This window comes from Callospermophilus lateralis, chromosome 15 (assembly GCF_048772815.1).
Source record: "Callospermophilus lateralis isolate mCalLat2 chromosome 15, mCalLat2.hap1, whole genome shotgun sequence".
In the NCBI taxonomy this organism is placed as follows: Eukaryota; Metazoa; Chordata; class Mammalia; order Rodentia; family Sciuridae; genus Callospermophilus; species Callospermophilus lateralis.
The window spans coordinates 18088551-18111444 of record NC_135319.1 but is presented as its reverse complement, the minus strand read 5'-3'; the positions used below and the strand labels follow the sequence as shown (position 1 = coordinate 18111444).

Genomic DNA, 22894 nt, shown 5'->3' with positions numbered 1-22894 from the left:
GAGGCTCCACCCCGTCCTGGTCCTTGCGTCCTTCCGGCTCCGTCGTGGAAGCAGGACTGCGCCGTGTCTTCCTGAAGAAGGTGGGGTTCGAGGGAGGCCAGTTCGCTGTTACACCGGCAGCTGGCAAAGGGACGGGGACGTGGGCCCCTGGGGTGATTGTTTTCCGAGTATCCGGGGTGTGGGGCCGGGCCTGGGCTGGGAACGCCGGGAGCAGGTGAGCTTCCGGAAGCGCCGCGTGCGCTCGACGGGCGGGAGCCGAAGACCCGGGCCTGCCGCGCGCCTAACCCCGCCCCTTGGAAGCCCCGCCCCGAGCGCGCTGCCGGGGGTTTCCATGGTAATGGTAAACAAGCCTCAACTGCCTCAACTACAACTGCCAAGTCCCCCGCGTTCCACCCTCCTCTAGGTGCTCGGGGGGGACGACCTAGGTGTTGGGTGTGAGAGCGGGAGCGTGGAGAATCGGCGCCCAAGGTGAGGGCCGACCAGGCGGCGACTGGGAGTCCAAGTCTAGGGTCAAACAACCAAGCCGAACAGGAATTGGATCCACTAGCGGTGGGAATTTGGGATTGGGATTTGGAGTCAGGGAGGCGGAATCCGAGATCCGTGGCATAGGACCGCACTCGGAGGTGGGGTGGGAGGCCCTGGGCCCATTGGGGATGGTACCGCGTGATTGGGATTTGGGGTTAGGGAAGCGAGTTCTGAGGTCTGCAAGCGCACACCGGAGGCGGAGTGCGGAATGCGGACTGGTCCCTCTGGAGTGGGCCGGTGAAGTTGGGATTTGTGGTCAGGGAAACGGGATCCGAGGTCTAGGGGCGCACACCAGAGGCCTACAGGGGATTGGTCCCATTAGGGTAGGACTGCGGGGTTGGAATTTGGGGTCAGACAGATGAGTTATGGCCAAGGCCTCACACTCTAGGCCCATCCCTTGACTGGGACTCGGGGTTTGGGAGCGGTGGTTTGCCGAAGGCCGCATGCCCTGGGACGGGGCTGGCGGGTTTCTCGGCCTCTGTCTGCCCGCGGAGAGTATAAACCTACGTTCGCCTGCGAGAGTAAGTCCTCCGGGCAAGCCCGGGACCCTCCGAGTACTGGAGAGCTCTTTGAAATGAAAGCGGACGCTCACGTGGCTGGAGCCGCTACGAGTTGCACAAGACTTGGGGGAGGGAGGCCGACTCCGCCCCCCTCCCACGCCGGGCCCGAGCCTCCGCTTGCAGTGCCCGCGGCCTTTTCTTCCTCCTCGTGGCGGCGCGTGTTCCCGGAGCGCCGGTCTCTGCGTTTGTCCCCTGCTCCTAGAGGTATCGTAATTGCGTTTTGAGTGAAAATATTTTGACTCAGGATCTTAGTTGGTCACTTCTTCTTGCTTTTGATCTACTTCTTTGTGTTTTTGAATATTTTTGCTGGTCCTCGCTGCTCCCAGGAACTTGTGTGCTCGGCTGCACCTTCGCACCCTGCCTCCCAGAGCGTCCCGGAGATGGCTGGCCGCTCGGGGCTTGACCACTCTCTCGGCTAATTTTCCAGACCGCCCCTGGGTGCGTAAGAGTCCCCTCTCGCGTCTCCAGGTGCCCGCGAGAATACCGCCCTGCTACACGCCGGTCCGGGACGGGACTAAGGGCCCGCGGCCTTCCTCCCGCAGCGATCGGGGCAGCGGCGTTGCCTTCCGCAGGCAGTTAGGACTAAGGAGTAGGTCTCCCAGTTTTCGCAACTGCGGTGGGTCGCCGGGGGCTTCTGCTTGCGGCCGGGGCCCAGAGCACGCTGGGGCGGGCGCGCGGAGGGGCCATGTGGCCAAGCCTGCCGCAGCCGCCAGTGTCGCGGGCGGGCTGGATAGCTGGGGGGAGGGGTGCGGGCGGGCGCTGAACCTGGTGGGCTGGGAGTTTGAAGACTGGATCTTTTAAGTCAGAAAGTCATCCGAAGAGTGTCGATTAATATAATTCGTTCTGTCCACTGTGATCAAGTTTTTGAAAGTTAAATATTTCTGAGTTTCTAATAAGAATGAAAATACCTCAGGTTAGACAAAGATATATTGGTGTTTTTAAGTAAGAAGTGGTGTTTTTAGTGCTAATTTCTGGAAAGATTTATTTTATTTAAAAACAAGTAGTCGGGGCCCTATGGCGCACGCCTATTATCCTAGTGATTCGATTTGGGAGGCTGAGGCATAAGTTCCAGGCCAACCTAGGCAATTTTTGCGTAACCCCTGTCTCAAAATAAAAACTAAAAAAGATTTGGGGATGTGGCTCAGTGGTAGAGCGCCGTGGGTTCAGTCTTCCAGTATAAAAAATAATAAACGAAGAAGAGTAAATTTCTACTTGTACGATCGAGCCCAACACACTGCTGTCACTCCCACTAAATTTATGGGGGAGGGAGTTTGAACCACTGAGTTAAAACCCCAGTCCTTTTTATTTTTTTATATTTTGGTACCAGGGAATTGAAACCGGGGCGCTTAACCACTGAGCCTTTTAATAATTCTTTAATTTTGAGACAGAGTCTTCTAAATTGGTTTTGAACTTGGGATCCTCCTGCCTGTCCCCCTCTCTCTGGGATTACGCCACCACACTCGGCTAAATTTCTTTTTTTTTATCCTGACATATCATACATTTGAATCAGATGGGGTATAATTTCTCATTTTTCTGAGTATACAGGTTGCCGAATCATATTGGTCATGCAGTTAGGCTAAATTTCTATTTTTAATGATTATTAAGTGATTGGGTTTCTTGTTTGTTTTGTGTAACACTAGAGATTGGACCCAGGCGTGCTTTACCCCTGAGCTATATCCTCAGCCCTTTTAATTTCGAGACCTGGTCTTGCTAAATTGCTCTCCAGCCTCTGTCAGCTGAGAAGAGCTGAGATTACAAAAGTTCCCGCCCCCTACAGCCTTTTTTTAAAATTTAATTTAATTTTTTTTTAGTTGTTGATAGGCCTATATTTTATTATGTGTGGTGCTGAGAATTGAACTCAGTGCCTCACACGTCCTAGGCAAGCGCTCTATCACTGAGCTACAACCCCAGCCTCTTTTCTTTTTTAAGCTGCAAGTGACTCCAATTTTCACTTCAGGATGGTGTTACAGAGCTTTTAAGCATAAAATATTAAGGTAAAAATATAAATTGATTTAAGAGAAAATATTGTGTAAAGAGTGATTTTTTTTTTTTTAATCCCCTGTGGCCAATCATTGCCAACCTAGAGACAGGAGAGGGGCCGTGGTATTTAACCATAATTAACCCCTTACCAAGCACAGAGCTAGGTAATTTAACCCATTTTCTAATCAGGTGCTTATAACTACTCTAAAGGGGATTATTATTAATCTAAAGGGGATTATTATTAATCCTGTAGTTGGGGCGGGTGGAGAACTGGGACTTAGGTTTGACAGGGACAGACTTATGCCTAGGCCCCTATCCTCACCTTGTTCTGAGCGGAGATTCTTATGGAGGCCAGCAAGATGGGCAGAGGGAGAACTGAGCTCAGTTAAGACAAGCCTAGTTTATAGCAAATGCCAGACCAGTTATTTAAGATTTTAAATTTTTGTTGCTGAGGGCCTCACCTATTCAAAGCCAAGCACTCTCGAGTTATACCCATGGCCCTCAGTAAGTCTTATTAATGAACATTCCTCCCTTTTCTAAAGGCTCGTAGACCATAACCATAAAACCCTTATCACACTTGTTGACACCAGGTATTTAATTCAAAAGTATTGTGTATTAATCCTCAGCCCCCCCTGTGCTGGGGATTGACCCAGGTCCTCCAGCCTATTAGGCAAGCACTACCACTGAGCTACAGCCCCATCCAGCTTTAAATATTTTTATATAGGTGGTTAGTTTGAGTCAGGATCCAAACAAGGTCACACCTTATATTTGGTAGATATAAAATGTCTTATTATCCTATTTCTTAATAAGAGCAAATACTGTCCACTAGAAATATAGTGCTGCGAGTTTTCCTTTCATGTGACACCTTCAAAGCCCAGTATGAATTTGCTCTTAACAGCACATATCAATTTTATACCTATCACATTTCTACTGTGGTAAGTGGCTGCTATATGTTAGTGATCTAAAGCATCCCTTTTCTTAAAAGATCTTCCCTGCGACATTTGTTGAACATATCGGGTTGATCCATTGTAAAGTTTCCTTTTCCATGCTGGGTGTTTATTACATTCCTATGATGTTTTTAAGTCTCTGCGTTTTGTATTTCCTATAAAATGGTAGAAGACCTGTATAAGGTGTTCTGATTTTGATGAGTTTGTAGAGTACTTCATTTGAGGTGCTATGGTCCTGCCAGTGGCTTTAATTCATTAGTGTTCTCTTTTATGATGTAACTCTTGCTGATTATTGCCTAGACCCTTGGTTTTTTCAGTGGTTTCCAAATAGTGATGTATTTTAAGTGTTTTTTACTAATGCATTATAGTTATGCATAAGAGTGGGGTTCACTGTGTCATGTTCATAGATGCATGTAACAATTTGCTTCACAAATTGGCTATATTTTAATTTTTATATTCCTTCTTTGGAGGGGGGTTACTGAGCACATACCCAGCCTTATAATTTTTTCTTAGTCATCAAAATAAAACACATCTTAAAGTGATCAATTTTCTTTTATTAATCATTTGATTACTTTTAAGATGTACTTTGTTTTATTTTGAGATAGGGTCTTGCTAAATTGCTCTGAGTAGTTGGGATTACAGGTTTGGGCCACCATTCCTAGCTATACTTTCTATTTGAAGGGCCAGTTGAGGGTTTTTTTTTTTTTTCTTCCCCTTTTTGGTTCTGGGGCAGTAGAGACAGGGTCTCACTCAGTTGTTTAAGGCCTGGCCAAAAACTTGTGTGATTCTCCTGCCCCAGCTTACCAAGTTGCTGGAGTTACAGGCATGTGCCACTGTGCCCAGTTTGATTTCTTTTTTCTTTCTTTTTTTTTCCAATATTTATTTTTTTAGTTTTAGGTAGGCACAGTATCTTTATTTTTATGTGGTGCTGAGGATTGAACCCAGTGCCTAATGCATGGCATGCAAGCACACTCTACCAGTGAGCCACAATCCCAGCCCCCAGTTTGATTTCTTTTTTATGCTTACCAATATTCAGCATAATGAAGTGGATTTCTAATCTCTACCATGTGCCGAAGGTGGAAAAATTTTCTAGTCTCATCATGAAGTCATAGATTTTAACATACAGGACATGTTTGTTGATGTTGTATCAGGGATTGAACAACTGAGGGACACTTGCCCACTGAGCTGCATCCCATCCCCAGCCCTATTTTGTATTTTATTTAGAGACAGGGTCTCACTGAGTGCCTTGCTTTTGCTGAGGCTGGTTTTGAACTCCTGTCTTGATCCTCCTGTCTTGGCCTCCTGGCTGCAGGAATTACAGGCCCCTCTAGGATGTGTTGTAATTCAGGCATCTTTTAGATTCTTTGATTCTCTAGTGATCCAGTGTCTGGCCAGTGGGAGCCCTTCATACTGGTTCTTAATATGTCCCTACATTCTAATAATGAGCTACATCTCTAGCCCTTCTAATTATTTCTTGACACATTAACTTAGTAGGTCTTATAAAGAACTTAAAAATTACCTTACTTCATACTTTGTCTCCATTGATAAATCAGTGTTAAATTGCAGTGATGACCTTGAAATGATTGAGTACATTTGCAATCCTGAAATCCAAATTGGCATAATGTTATTGCTTTGTGTATTGCTGGATTTGAGCTAACATTTGCTTAGGATTTTGGCATTCGAATTTGTGAGTAAATTTAACTTTTGGAAATGGAAAATCAGTTTCAGGTTGATTATAAATCTAAGTGTAAAAGTACAGGTCAAAGCAACAGAACATTGTAAGTTAGTGAAATATCCATGTGATTTCTTGAGACAGAAAAGGCAGCAATCAATTATTAAGGAAAAAAAAGGTATGCTAGAATTTATAACCCCTAAATTCTTATTAGAAAGTATGCCCTTTCTATTACAAGACATCTCATGCGGTGCTGACTTTATAAATTTTTCTCTGTCTCTTTTAAGTCTTAACTGTAGATATATATACACTGCAAAAAAATGATCCATCATTGACATCTCCATTCTTTTTATTTTCCAGTCTAAGCTCCTCTTCTGCTTTTGTGTGTATGTGTGGTGCTGGGGGTTGGATTCAAAGTTTCTCTAATCCTAGGTAAGCGCTCCCCTGCTGAGTTATGTTGCTAGCCCTTTTTCTTTTTAGATAGGGTATCACACTAAGTTAGTTGCCCAGGCTGGCCTCAGACTTGTGATCCTCCTGTCTCAGCCATTCTGAGCAATTGGCACTGTGCCACTAGGCAGTTGCATGTGCCAGTATGCTTGGCTCTATCAGTATATTTTTAAAAGAACACAATCCAGCCATATGTTGGTGAAACTTCTAAATTATAGAGAAAACTGACTTGAAAAAGTATATTCTCTAAATCTCTACTTCATTATGTTTTTTCCCCCTCCCTCTGTTTCATGATTATTTTTTCCACTTGATTTTTCTAGGCTACTCTTCCTTGGTATCAATAAGGTCCCCCCCCCCTTTGGTAGTAATTGGGGATGAATTTAATGATTTATGGTAGCAGTAAATTTGTCTTTGTTTTTGGTACCAGGGATCAAACCCAGGGGTGCTTAACCACTGAGCCACATCCCCAGTCCTTTTTTTATATTTTATTAGAGGCAGGGTCTCGATGAGTTGCTGAGGCTGGGTTTAAACTCAAGATCCTCCTGCCTCAGCCTCCCTGAGCCACTGGGATTACAGGTGTGCACCACCCACCAGGCTCGAGAAAGTTTTTAAAAATTCTGTAATGGAGTATCTGAAATTACTCATGGTTTCGATTGGGTTTTTTCCTATTAAAATATTTATGGTTTTGTTCAGCACAAATTGCTTCCTGAAGCCTGCCTATGATAGAAATATGTATTTTTCTCTGGGAGCTAGAGCCCCTCACTCTTTCATTGCCAAGTTTCTAAGTTCTTTTCTTCCTCCTTTTCTCTATGGCATCCCCCAGGACAGAATGCTGTGTTCTTTTGAAGTTAGAAACAAGGAATCACTAGGAGCTATAGTTCCTGTCTGGACTCTTGGTGTGGCCAGTATGAGAGACAAGATAAAGAGTAAGATTTCTGTGAAGGCTTTTTGAGGAAGCCCATCCCTCCTAGACCCCTAGGAACAACTTTTCTGAAGGGACTATGGGCTGGCATTGCAGAGGTCTCTCTGGAGACAAGGAACCCAAACCGCAGACTTCTTGAGGCTTGCCCAGCTCCAAATTTAAGACTAGCTAGGAGAACAAATTTGAGTCAAGCTAGGCGCTAGTTGTCCCAGCAACTCAGGAGGCTGAGGCACAGGTTCCAGGTCAGCCTGAGCAACCTTATCTCAAAAAAGGACTGGGGATGTACTTCAGCAGTAAGTACATCAATCTCAGATGTAAAGTTTTTGGGTTTTTTTTTTTTTTTAGTTTTTCCTATTAGATATTTTTTTAGTTGTTGACAGATCTTTATTTATTTTTATGTGGTGCTGAGAATTGAACCCAGTGCCTCACACATGCTGGGCAAGTGCACTTCCACTGAGCCCTAGCCCCTTAATACAGATATGCAAAAAATATAGTGTAAGGTAAAATTGAAAAAATGAACACTGAAGAAAACAGTAGTATTATCCCAGATTTAACTTAGTATACTAAATAAAGGGGCTCCTCAGAGTTAAAAAATAGTGGATCATGACATTCCCTTTGGATAAAAATGTAGTGATGGAGTAAAATTTGAAATGTTAGCATAATGAAACAATAGCATCTTGGTCCTTTATAACTCTTATGATAGTGTTGTGTATGGATTGGCTCAAGACTCCTCATTTCAGATCCATCAGCCCCCTGAAAAGTTAAGTATAATGATGTATGTGGGTACATGTTTTTGATGAAGCTGGTCCAGACTTGCATGATAAAAAGCCACTCATTTGGGACTTTAATTTTTGAGGCCATTAAATACAATTTCTGGCAGAATCAGAAGACAGTAATAATAAATAGTCTAGGGGCTGGGGTTGTGGCTCTAGTGGTAGAGCGCTTGCTTTACACATGTGAGGCCCAGGGTTCGATCCTCAGCATCACATAAAAATAAAATAAAGGTATTGTGTCCAACTACAATGAAACAAATAAATAAATAGTCTAGGCTCTGCTCATATACTATACCACCATGAAATTATTCCTCAGACCCATCCAACCTCATTTGGAGAACAAATACGAGCAGCACATACTGTATCCCAAAAGAATTTACCACAAAAATATTAATACAAAGGAAATGTGTGACAAGGGGCTACATGAAAAATAAAAATTTCTAACAAGTGTCTAGGAGGAATAGGTAGGCAGGGTACAAAGGGAAAACATTATATTTGAGCTTCCACCTTCTATATTTAAACCATAACTATTTGGGAGAGGGGGATGCTCACCTTCATTCCACATGAAATTCTAGTACTGTTTTCCACCCCATCACTCACACAGAACCCCAATCTGAGTTAATCCCCATCAAAACTTGTCATTTATTGATTTCCTATATTCCACTCTTCTGTAGACTTACGAAGGTGGAGACTATGCCCGTCTTTCCCACCATCTTACAAATGCACATTTTTTGCTGAATAGTCAAATCTCTTTTAAAGTTTGGCACCTTTTTTTGCCTGTCACTCAAAATCTTTCACATTTCTCCAGTTCTCACCAGTCTCTCTTTTTGGGAGTACCATGATTGAACCCAGGGGCACTTTACTACTGAGCTACATGTTTGAAATGATATAAAAAATTGTTTAGGATCTCACTAAACTGTTGAGGCCAGCCTAAAACTTTCAATCCTCCTGCTCCAGCTGGCATCACAAGCATGCACCACTGCTCCCTGTGCACCATTCATTTCCATATAGCACCTGAACTGTTCTAAAAAGCAAAACTTTCCACTGATCTTAGAATATAAAATGTCATAGTGGGCCTTCAAGGATATGAAGAATCTTGTCTGGCCAGGCACAGTGTCGCATGCCTGTAATTCCAGCTGAGGCAGGAGGATCCCTGAGTTCAAACCCAGCCTCAGCAACTTAGGCCCTAAGCAACTCAGCAAGACCCTGTCTCCAATAAAAATTGCTGGGGTTGTGGCTCAGTGGTTAACTGCCCCTGGGTTCAATTCCTAGTACAAAAGAAAAAGAATCTTGTCTGCAGCCTCCTTTCATTGTACTCAGTCTGCAGATTTCCTCTTCCCTGGCTCAAGTCATTTGCACATATTCCTCTTTACCCTCACAAGATAAAACATAACTTGATTGATAATAACACTTGCCTTGACTTAGTCACAAAACTGTTAATTTAAGGCATGCAAAAAAAACCACTCAAGTACAACAAATACATTCAGATGAAATACATGGTAAAATAACAAACTGATCATATAAATTACCAAGAATGTATTTTTGAAAGAGGACTTTAAGAAGCACACTTAAAGAATGCTTATCAGTTAAGACCATTACCAAATAGAGCACTCTTTCTGAAAACAAGCCAATTTTATGACTAATTTTCCTTCACAATATTGTTTCACTTCTTGAATGTGGGAATTTTTAGTGTTTTTCTCACTTTACTTGAGATAGCTGGATTTTGAAGCCTGAGAATCCTTTATACTAAGAATAAGCAAGGAATTAGGGTTGATAGCTTGTTATTTTTTATATCATTTCAGACATTCAAAAGTAAAAAGTATAATAAAAATGAACTCCCATGTACCACCAGTCACCCAGCTTCAATTAACAATCAATTTCAGGATGTATCTCTTAAAAATTAACTTCCTCATTTTTTAAAAAAATTCTGTCAGACCTAAAGTGTAAATTTCTAGTCAATGTTTAAATTTCCCTTATTGCCCTACAAATGTTTACCAGTTTGAATCAGGAGCCAAATCTGCTAGGACAGCAGCACACACAGGTATAGGTAGAAGGATGGTAAGTTCAAGGCCAGCCTGGGCAATGTAAGAATGTAGGGAAATACTGTCTCAAAATAAAAAGGGCTAGGGGTATAGCACAGAGATAGAATGTTCCTGGGTTCAACCCCTGTGTGTGTGTGTGGCAAAATACGTCCCTTGACTTGTCCTTGAAATCTTTAAAAGCTTTTCGAGGGATAAATGCCATGTTCCTCCCCCCCCCCCCCTTGGAGCTATTCTGTGGAAGGACTGGCTGATTTACTATTGTGAGTTTCCCTTCTGCATCACAATATTCTCAGTACCTTTTCCCTATAACTTGTACAAAGTGGTGATTATCTATAGTAAATAATTCTGAAAACTTTTTTCTTTTAAAAATGACAGTAATCCCAGCCGCCCTCGAGGCTGAGGTAGGAGGAGCAGGAGTTCAAAGTCAGCCTCCGCAATTTGTGAGAACCTGTCTATAAACAAAATATTAACAGGGGCTGGGGATGTGGCCTAGTGGTTAAGTGCACCATCCTTTCTCCCAAGACGGTTTTTAAATGTCAAATGAAAGTGTAATGAAAATAAACATACATCACCAGGTTTCATCTGTAAATATTTCTATTCTTAATAAAGAGGGGTCTTTTGTAAAATTTATTTTTTAGTTGAATACAATACCTTTATTTTTTTAAAATTTATTTTTATGTGGTGCTGAGGATCAAACCCAGGGCCTCTCACTTGCTACGCCTACTAGCTAGCTCTACCGCTGAGCCACAACCACCCCAGACCAATGAGGGTCTTTTCAAGAATTTAAGAAATCCACAATAACAAAACAAAATATATTTTCTAATTCTTTAACAAAATGGTCACTGCCCATTACCACAATTACTTTATAATTCTAGTGGCTCATTTTAAGTAGAATTTAAGTTTCATAAAATTCATAGCTGACAAGCAATTTTATGAACTGCATTTTTAAAGTTGTCTTAAAATAGGTGAGTCCATGTTCAAATGTACAAAATATTGCTTCCACCTTTCCACTGTAGAATCTAACCTCCTTCAGAGATCATTTGTTTTTAATTTGGTGGTTTCTTTTCCACGCTCCCTCCCCTCTCCAGTAGCTGGTACTGTGGACTTTGACCGGTTGCTGCCTCGCTCCTTTCTAGAACTCACTGAGAACTGTCTTCCCCGTTGCTTTCTTCTCTCCTACCCCCACTTCCTGCCTTGGTCGACCGCGCGGGCCGCGGGCCGCACCTGCAGGAACGCGTTTCCCATTGGTGACATCTTGGCGGGCCCGGCGGCGGCACTTCCTCCTTTGCACCCCGTGACCCACGTCCGGCCGCCGGCTTAGATCACGCGGCCTCTGCTCCCGTACTTCGGACCCGACGGCCTAGTCCGGGCGTGGTGAGCCGTGCGGGGGTGCTTGCCCCTCAGCGCTCTTCCTCTCTCTCTCCCCTCCCTACCCTCCCGTCCCAGACCCCTTTCTGGCTTTCCCTCCCGGACCTCGGGACGCTAAACCTGACCTGGTAACTCTCTGGCCGCCGGGAAGTTCTCCGGCCTGTAACTGCTCGTCGCCCGTCGTCCCCCCCCTCCCCCCAAACCCGCTCCCACTGCCGCCGCCGGGGCGCTTTTCTCCCCACCCCCACGCGGCGGGTGAGCTCCGTCTCCCGAGCTTTCCCCCGCCGCCCGCGGGCCCTTGGAGGAGCTCCAGCAGCTCCTCCCCCACTCCGCCCGAGAGGCACTGAGTCCCCCTCCCCCGCTGCTCGCCCCGCCCCCGCCCGGAAGCTCCCGCCCAAGCCGGAGCCGGAGCCCGCGCAGGCCCGGGCCGACCTTCCTGCCCGGCCGGAGCTCTCCGGGCTGTGGGTTCGTCGTTAGGTGGAGGCCGGAGGGAACGCCGTCACCTTGTCACCGGATCTCGGCCTTGCTTCCCGCCAAAACAGTGCCGCGCCCCTGGGGTTTCGACCCTCACAGAAAGCACTTGCTCCAGCGATTTGAACTTCCTTTTCAGGTTAAGAACAAAAAAGATGCACCTGGACTTTCCCCAGAGCCTTCTACGTTTCTAAGCGTCGGTGGAATTTGAGGTTCTCTGGCTGCGAGCCGCGCTTACTTGATGAAAGAAATCAGCCCTACCTTCCTCAGTGGTAAGTCTTAGCAGAAAAGTCCGCGGCGTGGCCCTCACGGCCTCGGCTCCTGTGGACTTTTGACTTGAGTAGAACTTTGAGTAAAATAACCTGGCTGGAAACTCGCCGCCACCGGGAGGTTCAAACTCAATTACAAAATAGAGGGAGAGGTGGGCTCCTAGTGAAAACTGTTGGGGACGCTAAGATGAGAAAGGAGGGCGAGGCCAGGGTCCCACCCGAGCCCCTGTCCTAAACAAAAGAACAACGTGGGTGGTGCCTGAACTGCCCTGTTTACTCGGCTGATAAACCCAACTAGCCAAGGATTTAAAGGCGCACCCTGTTTATCTTGATTAGAACTACCTGAAGGCGGTGTAAATCCAGTCTAACCAGTATCACCGAGTGGGGAAGAGCATATTCTTTTGAGCTTGTTAGAAACGCAGGACAATATCAGTCCCCAGTCGCGTCTGGGTTTTCTCTAGTCCCTCGGTGATCCATGTGCATGCTCAGGTTTGAGAACCATCGATCTAGAAATCGGCTGGCTACTCTGTCACACCATCTTGTCTCCAGGGGGCAGTTGTGCAAAGCCCTCCCAGCACTCCATACAGCTAAATCTGAAAACGGGAGAAGTTTTTTGTGTGGTCGTTTTTTTGCTGTTGTGTTTTTGTTTGTTTTAAATACACTCAATTACAATTGCTGTGCTGTTAGCAGTAAGACTGGATCTTTTAATCTGCCTCTAAACACACACACCCACACACACAGTGTTAGTGCATTTCAAGTGTTAAAACTTCTCTGAAGGAATTAAAGTGTTCTGGCTTCCAGCTGTATGTCTCCCAGAGGGGCCTCAGGTGTTAGTGAGTGGACTAAGTTAGAAAAATCTTTGGAGCTGGAATAAACAGCTCCAAAGGTTTTTCTGCCTGCAAGAGACAGGATATGGGAAGTTGAAGGGTTTTGAAAACTTGATTCCAGGGTATTTTAAACTACCTTTTCCTTTTTGTGTGTTTTTTTGTTGTTGCTGTCAATTGACTTTATTTGTATGTAGTCCTGAGACTAAAACCCAGTGGTAGGGTAAAACCCATGGTAGGCAAGTGCTTTACCACTGAGCCCCAACCCCAAACTACCATTTCTTAATAAGTTTCCCAATAACTCTTACTTTCCATTTGTATAGTCCCTCAGCAGTATCTTAAGAAATAATCACAGGAAGTTTGTAAGACAAGGCAGATGTAATTGTTCTAAGACTACAGACAGATTCAGCAGGGTTAACTGACTTTCCCATTTCACATTTTCAAAACTAAGAATACTACTTAATTCTCAGAAATATTCCATAGACTTCAGCCCATGTCTAGTTCTTTGGAGACAGCTTTCTCAGGTGACTGAGAATGTAGTTGTTTTTCCTACTGAAAAACATATTTCAACATCTCCTCTCTTTGGATAATTAAAAGATCAATGTCAGATCAAATACATTTTGCTCAGATAGTTACCAAATAAAACTGGGAGAGTCCTTTGAGTGTCTCCACACTGCCCCCAGAGGGATTCTTGTAAACTGTAAATTAAGTAAAACAATTTCTAGTGAATAGTGTTGTCAGGGTGCCCATCCCAGTGAAAGGCAAGCTGCCACTTTCATCTCTAGACATGCTCTCTTTTTCATCCTATCAGTATTTCAATTTTCTCCCATGGGGTATTTCCCTTCTGTTCTCTGTTACCCTATGAAAAGGTAAACTTTCGAATTGCTGTTGGGATGGGTATTGTGAAATTTAACTGTGTCCACCCAGGGATATAAAGGGTGTCTCTGGCCTGTTGGAGCTTAAAGTTATCTCTCACTCTGTTTGTAACAAATAATCTCTTTTGTTGTTGTTGTTGTTTTAGGACAATTTGTTACCTACTTTAAGTGTCTCCCACTGAAGGCATCCATCTTTCCTTGAGGTAAGACAAGTCTTTTTTTTTTTTTTTTTTTTTTTTCAGTTACATTTCATTTGTTAAACAGAAAGTGTTTTTCTTAAAAGTTTAAAGTGTTTTCTGCCACTACTTTAAATCTAACTTTGAACAGGACTCCACTATTTTCAACTGAGTTTTAGTTAATGAAAAGTTAAGGGCTTCTAGAAAATGGGGTATAAAACTGATTCTGGAGTAAAAAATGAGCAATAGGTGTATTAAATGTAGGGATGGTTCAGGAAAAAAGTGCTTTTTTCTTCATACCTTCAGAGAGGAAATCACTTTGTATCTGAAGCAACATTTATAATCTAAGGGTTTCTACTAGGGGTCATTTTAAGTCATTCTTTGAGATGTCTGTGTTGTTTTATGCTTCTCTTGCATGTCTTTTCAGCCTAGCTAGGCTGCTGCATTCTTGAGGAAGCTGTTGACCCCACATTGGCCAGTTAATCCTTTGCTAATCTTGGTCCTGCTGTGCCAGGCCTGTGCTGAGGATGAGGTCACAGTGGACAACAGAACAGAGTCTGTTCCCAGTAGATATCCAATGCAGTTTTTTAAGACACTTTAAACCACAAAAAGAGTACTATGGGAATGTAGGGCCATGAGTTTTAGGTTGTGGATAATGGGAAGATCTTTTGGAAAGATGAGCTATTGGAGCAGAGACCTAAAGGATTAGCAGGATTTAGCTAGAAAGAAGGTTGGGCAGGGTATATTTAGAGGGAGAATTACCATGTGTGTCAAATCCCTGAAATTGGGGGTGTATGTAGCTCAGAATAAAACAAAAAAAACCTTGAGCTATGATTGGGTTGGATTGTTTTTTGTTATTTAATATTTATTTTTTTAGTTGTAGTTGGACAGAATACCTTTACTTAATATTTATTTTTATGTGGTGCTGAGGATCGAACTCAGGGCCTCCCACTTGATACGTGAGCGCTCTACCGCCAAGTCACACCCCCGGCCCCTGGATTGTTTTTTTTTTTTTTTTTTTTAAGGGGGGGAATTTTAATATTTACTTTTTATCTTTCGGCGGACACAACATCTTTGTTTGTATGTGGTGCTGAGGATCGAACCCCAGCCGCACGCATGCCAGGCGAGCACGCTACCGCTTGAGCCACATCCCCAGCCCTGGGTTGGGTTTTTTGATGGAGTGTTTGTTTGGTACTAGGGATTGAACCCAGGGCCTCACACATGCTGAGCAGATACTGTACCACTGGATTACATCCCCAGCCTATGCTTGGAAATTTTTTTTTAAATGAGACAAGGGTAGCTAGAAATAGGCTGTCATTTGTATTGGAATTAATAGATGGATATGAAAGAAATGCAGAAAGAAAATTGTTTCCTTTGGTAAAGGAGGGAATTAATGAATTCTTACTCTGCCATGCAATGTATATACCTGTGAGAGACTTTATTTTGTTTGGTACTGGAGATTGAACCCAGGGGTGCTTTACCATTAAGCTAGTCTTTTTTTTTTAAGAGAGTGTCTTGCTAATATGCTTGAATATCTTGCTAAATTGTTGAGTCAGACTTCAAACATGCAATCCTCTTCCCTCAGCCTCCTGAATCAAGTTCCTAAGATCACAAGCATGCTTCATCACACCCAGCTGTGAGAAACCTTTAAATGGTCCCTAATTTATCATGATTGAATGATTTTTCAACTTTCTGATGGTGTAAAGAAGGCCCCACTCAGCATTATTTTAAGATGGACTTTATGTAACTATAGACTAATGTAAATATGCTAAGCATATTTAAGTGTATTAAAAGGCATTTTAGGATATGTCCAACTTATGATAGGTTTATTGGCATTTAACCCCCATCATGATTATATCTGTTGTTGGAAATCAAGAAATAACACACAGGGCAGGAGACAGTAGCATATGCCTGTGATAACAGCAACCTGGGAGGCTGAGGCAGGAGGATTGCAAGATCAAGGCCAGCAGCCGCAGAAACTTAGCAAGGCCCTAAACGACTTGGTGTGAGACCCTGTTTCAAAATAAATAAAAAGGACTGGGGATGTAGCTCACTGGTAAATTGCCTCTGAGTTCCAGTATCAAAAGAAAGAAAAAGAAATATTGAACAGGATTTAGGAATGAGGGTCCTGTGGAAAATGAGATAACATAAGGGTTTGAGAGGCTGGGAGAAGTTAAGAATTCAGTTATTTTCTGATGCCTCTGGTTGCAGGTAAGGCCATTCATGCTGTTATTGGAAGGCTATAGAGAGAAGATGATGAGTCCATTTTTGGTATAGGGGAGCTATGCATTTGTATGTATACATTAGGCTTATTATTAAATAGGTTGCCAGAAGCATATTTTATCATTAGGAAATAAAGTGGAAATGAGTGAAAATGAGGAAAGTTAAATGTTAGTGGTGGTGATGCATGTGTATAATCAATCCTAGTTACTTGAGAGGCTGAGGCAGGAGGATTGTAAGTTTGAGACCAGCTAGGGCAACTTAGCTAAGCACTCCCCCAAAATGAAAAGAATTGGACTGGTAATATATGTAGCTCAGTGATAGAGTACTAGAGTGTTTGTCTAGTATGTGTGAGGCCCCAGGTTGGATCTCCAACACTGAAAAAAGAAAAGTGTTGTGGATGTAGGTCATTGGTAAAGCATCCTGGGTTCAATTCTCTGAAGAAGAACTTCTCTAGGTTGTTGTCCAGGACAGAGGTATGGGTGAGGATATCAGCTATAAGAAGGGACAAATTTTTGTTTTATAGATTCCTGCTACAACCATGGAACAGTCAGATACTTGGGATCTTCCAAGGGTCTAGTTTTATTGGCACATAAAATAAAGAAGTACGTGCAAATTCTGTTTTAGAAGGGACTGAAATATGGTACATGAAGCCTAAGCTGGGTGGTGAGAAATAAGGAGGCGGGTGTGGATAAGGAAGCTGGGGTCTATGAAGAACATTGGCAGTTGTGAAGTTAGGAGGATATGATTGCAGAGTGGGATTTCAACAGGGTTATGCTTGGACTTGTGGAAGTCAACTGGTGGTAACAGTACCTAGGGAATGGGGAGATTCCCTAGGTCATTGGACATAGGAGTCCAGGAAGAAATGATATGTTAGATGAATTATGTATTCTCCAGCAGGGTGGCTAGACCTAAGGCTGGGAACAGAAAGTAGTATTTCCAGATTCTTCCATAAGTGAGAAGTATATCCAGAGTGTAGGTCATGGACAACAGGACAGAGTGTTGGGCCTGACTGGGCAATGGGAGTAGAAGAACTCAAGGAACCCTCACTTTTTTTTTTTTTTTTTAATACCTTTTTAAAAATTTATTTATATGTGATGCTGAGGATCAAACCCGGGGCCTCCCATGTACTAGAAGAGTGATTGCTGAGCCATAACCCCAGCCCCTAGGAAGCCTCACTCTTGGTCATCACCCTAAGAAAGAAGTCCAATAAAAACGTTTCCTGAAAAGGAGATTTCTAAATTGTTAGTGTAGAATTTTCTTAGTGGGCAGGAGGAGAGCTGTTAGTATTTTTTGCCACAGGAGCATGTTGTTGCACTGAGGGGACCAGTGCCAGTTACGGGGTCTTCAATAAGGCCTAGGAGGTAGTGCTCAGGAAGTACATGTTTATTCAATTTGTATGTGCAGTTGATTTAATATGTTTATGCATAGGAGAGCAATAGAGATTAGTCCCCCCTCATCCCTTTCCCATCAGCAAGGGTAATACCTTAAGTACATGTGGCATTTGCATTCTAAATCGTGATAATGTGGATAAATTCTGTGTTAGGTCTTGGTGATATTTTCAGGTTATTGCATATAGAGCTGTTTTTTTGTACCCTTACACCATTACTGGGGGATGTGGAGAGGCTATTTTTCAATTCTTCATTTACAAGTAAGCATGCAGGTAGCATTCTTGTCATTTGTGGTCTGATGTAGATACAGGTGAGTAAAATTCTTACAGAATGTGGTGTGTGCCTTTTTAACTTGAGAAGAATTTAAAAATTAACCTAAGCATGGGTGGTTTTGAATGAGTTGTATATCACTATGGTACTAATATAATGTCATTAAATTGGTTTTCCTTGATGCCTGTGCAACTCAGTAGTCCATATATCATAAATTTCCCTTTTTTCCCCCTTTCCTCAAATCTTTTTCTACATGATAGTTTACACTTCTTAAGAAAGCCCCCAGTTTTTGTTTGATGCGGGGGGGTTGATGCTGGAGATTAAACCCAGGATCTCATACATGCTAAATATATACTTCTGAATGACATACACACCACAAATTTCCATATACTTCAGTGTCATCTTGTACATTGATGATTTAAAATATTTTTTACTGTAAATTGCAGTATGTTTATTGTTATACCTCATATACAGACTTTTCTGCTTGTCTTTCAGTTTGGCTTCAGACTTTGACTGGCATTTGGTTGAAGTGACAGGAGAATAGAATCATACTTGTTGTATTCTGACAGCATTATTGCTGAGGAGAATACTGATGATTTTGGTTTTTTTGTTGTTGTGTTGTTTTGTTTACTTGGATTGGAACTAGGGTGCTCTACCACTGAGCTACATCCCCAGCCTTTTATTTTGAGACAGGGTCTCACTGAGCTGCTGATGCTGGTCTCAAGTAACTAGAGTATACCACCCCACCCAGGGAGAATACTGAAAAGGTTTCACCCCAGTATTTAAAAAAAAAAAAAAAAACAGACAAAAGAACAGCAACACATATGTGATGCTGAGGAGCAGATCCAGTGCTTCATGCATGCTAGGTGATCACTCTACCACTGAGCCACAACCCCAGCCCCCAAAGTGCTATTTTTTATTTGATGCTAGGGATTTAACCTAAGTCTTGTACAAAAACATGTGCTGTGTACCTACCTTCACACCCTAACCCCAAATTTTATTGGGTGCCAGGGATTGTCTCGGGGGGCTGGGGAGCTTAATCATTGAGCCACATCCCCAGCCTTTTGTATTTTTGGAGACAGGGTCTTACTAAGTTGTTTACGACCTCACCAAGCTATTTGAGATGGGTTTTCCCTAAGTTATTTAAGACCTAGCTAAGTTAAGACTGGCTTTGAATTTCCAATCCTCCTGCCTCAGTCTCCCAAGTCCCTGCGATTATATTCATGCAAACTATGCCCAGCTCCAAATTCGTTTTTTTACCAATTATAAAACAAAACTACATATTAGTGGAGTAATGTGATATTTCCAAGTGTGTGTATGTATACATACACCCCGTACATGTATAATATTTTAATCAGGCTAAACATACCTGTTTAAACATTTGTTTTTTCATGGTGAAAACTTTGGAATTTTTGTATGTAACTGTCTATGGTCATATTCTGCTGTGTAGTAACACTAGAACTTGTTCCTATCTAACTTAGTGTATTCATTGGTCAGTTTTTCCCAATCTCTGGAAACTACCATTTCTGCCTGACTTCATTTCTGCCTGATCAACTTTTCTTTTTTTCCCCCCCTTCTTATTTAATTGTAAACATATCTATTTTTCCTGGGTTATTTCATGTATTGTTCAGTTCTACCTCAATTTTTTTTTTTTTTTTTTGGTGGGTTGACACATTGATGCTGAGGATTAAACCCAGTGCCTCACGCATGCTAGAGAAGCACTCTACCTCTGAGCCACAACCCCAGCCCCATCCACTTCTATTGTTATAAGCAACAGAATTCCATCTGTTTTATTCATTGACAAGACATTTTGCTTGTTTCCATTTCTTGGCTATTGTGAATAGTGCTGCAATGGACATGGGAATTCAGATGTCTCTTTGGTCAGCTGGTTTAATTTCCTCTGGATATATACCCAGTAGTGGGATTGCCGAATTATATGGTGTAGCTTAAGAAGCTGGTGTCTCTCTCTGGCTCAGGCTGCCCTCAAATTCCTAGGTTTAAGTGATCTCCCACCTTAGCCTCTCAATTGCTGGAACTACAGGTGGGTACCACCACATACCTGCCTTTTGTTTGTTATTTAAGACAGGGTCTGACTAAGTTACCAAGCTTAGGCTGATCTCCTACTTGGTCCTCCAACCTTGACCTCCCAAGTCATTTGGATTCCAGGTGCATGTGGTACATCTCACTATTTCTATTTCACTCATCCTTAACCTTCTGCATTATTAAAAAAAAAAAATGGGGACATTATTTATTTCGTATTATTTTGCGTAGTAATGAAAAGTTATGTAAAGTTGTTTTTGCCTTTTTTTTTTTTTCCTCCAGCCACAGAAACCTGTGCACAAGCTTGTCTGACATCTGCCTTGTCAAGTGTCCATGATGCTGGGCCCTGAGGGAGGTGAAGGTTTTGTGGTCAAACTCCGTGGCCTGCCCTGGTCCTGCTCAATTGAGGACGTGCAGAACTTTCTCTCCGACTGCACAATTCACGATGGGGTTGCAGGTGTCCATTTCATTTACACTAGAGAAGGCAGGCAGAGTGGTGAGGCTTTTGTTGAACTTGAATCAGAAGATGATGTAAAAATGGCCCTGAAAAAAGACAGGGAAAGCATGGGACACCGGTACATCGAGGTGTTCAAGTCACACAGAACCGAGATGGATTGGGTGTTGAAGCACAGTGGTCCAAACAGCGCCGACACTGCCAATGACGGCTTCGTGCGGCTTCGGGGACTCCCGTTTGGATGCACAAAGGAAGAAATCGTTCAGTTCTTCTCAGGGTTGGAAATTGTGCCAAACGGGATCACATTGCCTGTGGACCCCGAGGGCAAGATTACAGGGGAGGCCTTCGTGCAGTTTGCCTCACAGGAATTAGCTGAAAAGGCTCTAGGGAAGCACAAGGAGAGAATAGGGCATAGGTATATCGAAGTGTTTAAGAGCAGTCAGGAGGAAGTTAGGTCATATTCTGATCCGCCTCTGAAGTTCATGTCTGTGCAGCGGCCGGGGCCCTATGACCGGCCAGGCACAGCCCGGAGGTACATTGGCATCGTGAAGCAGGCGGGCCTGGAGAGGATGAGGTCTGGTGCCTACAGTGCAGGCTATGGGGGCTATGAGGAGTACAGCGGCCTGAGTGATGGCTACGGCTTTACCACCGACCTGTTTGGGAGAGACCTCAGTTACTGTCTCTCAGGAATGTATGACCATAGATATGGAGATGGTGAATTCACAGTGCAGAGCACCACTGGCCACTGTGTCCACATGAGGGGGCTGCCCTACAAAGCAACAGAGAACGACATTTACAACTTCTTCTCTCCACTCAACCCTGTGAGAGTCCATATTGAGATTGGCCCTGATGGTAGAGTGACGGGCGAAGCAGATGTTGAGTTTGCCACCCATGAAGAAGCTGTGGCAGCTATGTCAAAAGACAGGGCCAACATGCAGCACAGATACATAGAACTCTTCCTGAATTCAACAACAGGGGCCAGCAATGGGGCTTATAGCAGCCAGGTGATGCAGGGCATGGGGGTGTCAGCTGCCCAGGCCACCTATAGTGGCCTGGAGAGCCAGTCAGTGAGTGGCTGTTATGGGGCCGGCTATAGCGGTCAGAACAGCATGGGTGGATATGACTAGTTTTGTAGTAACATTTGAGTTATTTCAATCAAATTTTCACAGGCAGCCAACAAGCAGTGAAAGCAGTTTATAACTAGAGAAAGCTGTGGGACCCATTTTGCACCATGAGTTTGTGAAATCTGGATTAAAAAATTACCTCTTCAGTGTTTTCTCATGCAAACTTTTCTTCTAGCATGTGATATTGAGTAAACTAAAAACTATTTTCTTCCGCTTTTCTTGATTAACATTTTGGTAGTATACTTCAGAGTGATGTTATCTGAGTTAAAGTAGTTTTAAGTATGTTAAATGTGGATCTTTTACACAACACCACAGTGAACACATTGGGGAGATGTACTTTTTTGGAGAACTCAAAGGTGCTAGATCCCTAATTCAAAGAGAAACATTTCTCATGTTTGTTCTATTTTTTTTTTCCTTCTTCATTTAAAATTTTTAGGTTAAGATTAAGCTTTTTAAAGTTAGTTTTGAGAACTGAGACACAATACTAATACTGTAGGAATTGGTGAGGCCTTGACTTAAAGCTTTCTTTGTATTGTGATTTCCTTTTGGGTGTATTTTGCTAAGTGAAACTTGTTAAATTTTTTGTTAACTAAATTTTTTTCTTAAAATAAAGACTTTTTCACAATGACTGGCACAGATTATCTACTCAGCAAAGGTAGCAAAATGGGTGGTTGGAAAGAACTCATTTTAATCCTAATGTATTTTAGTGTCAATTTGAAAATTACTTAGTTATCAAATATATGATCTTTATATTCTTAGAATTGAGGTTAAAATAAAAGTAATAAAAATGTTCAATATGTGCATGGTGGAAATGGTGACTGGAAACATCCCAGCAAATATGAAGAAGGACACAACCCCAGCCACCTTTGACTTGCATGCATTTGTGTATTTTGTTTTCTAATTTTTGTGCTCCGTATTTAAGCTGTTTGCAATATCCCACTTTTCCCTATGATGCTAGAGTTAAATATTGTTCATAGCTAGAGCCATTAGCCACAGCTCTTTTCACATGTTTTATAAAATGTGCTGTTTAAATGTTCTGGATTTTTTTTTTTTTAAGATTATTTCCATAGGAACATCATTCCTGAATTAGAATTAGCAATGACAGATTTTTACAGGATGTGCATACTTTCTTTTACTTTTTGTATTACTGGAGATTGAACCCAGAGTCATTTTACCACAGAGCTATATATCCCTAGCCTTTATTTTGACTCAGGGTCTTGTAGCAAGTTGATATTGAATTTATAATCCTCCCCCCTCAGCTTCTCAAGTAGCTGGAATTACAGATATGTGTTGTGTACCTAGCTGGTTTGTACATATTCTTAAACTTGAGGCCTTTTTTCAAATTGCTACTAAAATTACTATGTCCAAATTCACTTCCAGGCAGTTTACACCTTTTTTCATTTTATAACACTTAAACCATTAGGAGTTTAAGAATGTGAATGGAGGTTATTTTAGAAGCATTCTGTGTAAAAATGCTTTGTTATTATTTTCCCAAATTTCACATTTAAAAAAAAATTTGTAAGTGAACACAATACCTTTTGTCT

General features: G+C 42.7%; 1 protein-coding gene across 4 annotated transcripts; it reads left to right on the top strand.

Annotated features, from left to right (window-relative positions):
- Hnrnpf (heterogeneous nuclear ribonucleoprotein F) lies at window positions 1–21978 on the top strand. 4 transcript variants are annotated; one of them, XM_076834503.1, is made up of 4 exons: window positions 1–80; window positions 11847–11979; window positions 13822–13878; window positions 20055–21978. In XM_076834503.1, the coding sequence occupies exon 4, from the start codon at window positions 20106–20108 to the stop codon at window positions 21351–21353; it is 1248 nt and encodes a 415-aa protein (XP_076690618.1). In that variant the 5' UTR covers window positions 1–80; window positions 11847–11979; window positions 13822–13878; window positions 20055–20105; the 3' UTR covers window positions 21354–21978. The 4 variants fall into 4 exon arrangements, with proteins under 4 accessions (XP_076690618.1, XP_076690620.1, XP_076690619.1 ...); XM_076834505.1 differs by lacking the exon at window positions 1–80 and adding an exon at window positions 1214–1289; XM_076834504.1 differs by lacking the exon at window positions 1–80 and adding an exon at window positions 11141–11242.
- The last annotated feature ends 916 nt before the right edge of the window (window positions 21979–22894 follow it).

Excerpts from the sequence above, each read along its gene's own strand:
- Hnrnpf (XM_076834503.1), top strand. The coding sequence starts at position 20,106 with ATGATGCTGGGCCCTGAGGGAGGTGAAGGTTTTGTGGTCAAACTCCGT.